Source organism: Entamoeba histolytica, genomic scaffold (assembly GCF_000208925.1).
Source record: "Entamoeba histolytica HM-1:IMSS scf_1104750516699 genomic scaffold, whole genome shotgun sequence".
In the NCBI taxonomy this organism is placed as follows: domain Eukaryota; phylum Evosea; order Mastigamoebida; family Endamoebidae; genus Entamoeba; species Entamoeba histolytica.
In genome coordinates this window covers 1-1,544 of record NW_001915932.1, presented here as the reverse complement: position 1 = coordinate 1,544, position 1,544 = coordinate 1, and the positions used below count along the sequence as shown (strand labels likewise).

Below are 1,544 nucleotides of genomic sequence, written 5' to 3'. Positions count from 1 at the left end.
GAACAAATGAACAAAATTCAAAAGGACAGTCAGGAATAACAAATGAACAAAATCCACAGGGTCAATCCGAACAAAAAGGAGCAAAAACACCATCAATGAATGGAAAACAAGAAACTGAGCAGACAAATAAACAAGGAAAAGAAAAAGAACAAGAAACAAGTGGAACAAATGATGGACAACATGATACAACAAAAGAAAAAGATGATAACGGAACAAATGAAAGTGATGAAAACAACAAACCTAAAACTCCAAATGGGCAAGAAGAAGGAAAAAATACAACAGACAATAAAACTCCAAATACTCCAACAAATAAACCAGAGTCTAAATCTGAAAATAAAAACGATGATAAAACAAATAATAGTGAAGATGAAGATTTAAATAATCATAAAAACATCGATGGAGCATCATGTATGTTTATTATTCTTGGTGTTATCATCACCCTTTTATTCTTCTAATTGAACATTTTTGTTTTTATTTCTATTTATTAACAATATATAATAATTGCTATATTTTTAATATTATCATTATCATTTATTATTTTCAATAATTATCAATTAAAATGATATAATAACTATTAATTGTTACTTTCTTACTTTCATATTTTATTATACTTGTTTTGAGTTATTATTCTATTCTTGATTTATTTGTTATTATATACTATATTTCATTATCTTATCTTTTCTCTTATTCTATATTATTTCTTCATTTTCTGATTTATTCTTTTTTATTTATCTACTTTGTTATTAAAACAAATTTTATCATATATTTTTCTATATTTATTTTAATCATTCATTGTTTGATTGTTATCATTTATTACGTTTGTTTTTTCATCGTTATTATTATGTGTTAAATTTTAATCATTAATTACTTGAGGATTGTTGATTAATGAAATTGTACATACAATTAATTAGGCAACAAAAAAGCAAATAATTGAAAAAGAAGAGAAAGAAAGATATAAAAGAAAAAAATAAAGTAAGAAGTAGAAGTAGATGAAGAAAGAATAAAAAAAGAAAGTAGAATAAAGAATATAAAAAGTAATAAATCAAAAAGAGATAATAAATCACAAAGAGTAATAAAAGAAAAGAAAGAATAAATAAATTATGTATTTTTAATGTAAAAATTAGAAATATGAAATAAAAATTGTATAATCTAATGATGTAAAATAATTAATATTATTTTATTAATGAAAAATATTTTATTATTTTTATGTTTATTATTTATATGTATAATTTCATTATGATATTTATTATATATTCAAACATATGTGTTATGTGATTATTATATAACATATAATAAGTGATAAAATATAAATGAAAATGATATGAATATATGATATAGAATATAAAAACAAAAGAATAATAAGAATAAATGATAAATAAAACGAGAAATGATAATAAATGATATAATAATAAAATCAAAATATAAATATAAAATTAATATTAATATAAATAAAAAGAGAATAAATGATAATAATATAAAAATGATAAGAATATAAAAATGATAAAGATGAATAAACAAATAAACAAATACAACTAAATATAAAA

At 19.1% G+C, this 1,544-nt stretch overlaps 1 protein-coding gene across 1 annotated transcript; it reads left to right on the top strand.

The window, feature by feature from the left end:
• Positions 1 to 95: 95 nt before the first annotated feature.
• On the top strand, positions 96 to 455 carry EHI_028430 (surface antigen ariel1, putative; the record flags this gene model as incomplete). Its single annotated transcript, XM_001914531.1, has 1 exon — positions 96 to 455. One exon carries the CDS (start codon positions 96 to 98, stop codon positions 453 to 455), a length of 360 nt encoding a protein of 119 aa, XP_001914566.1.
• Positions 456 to 1,544: the final 1,089 nt, after the last annotated feature.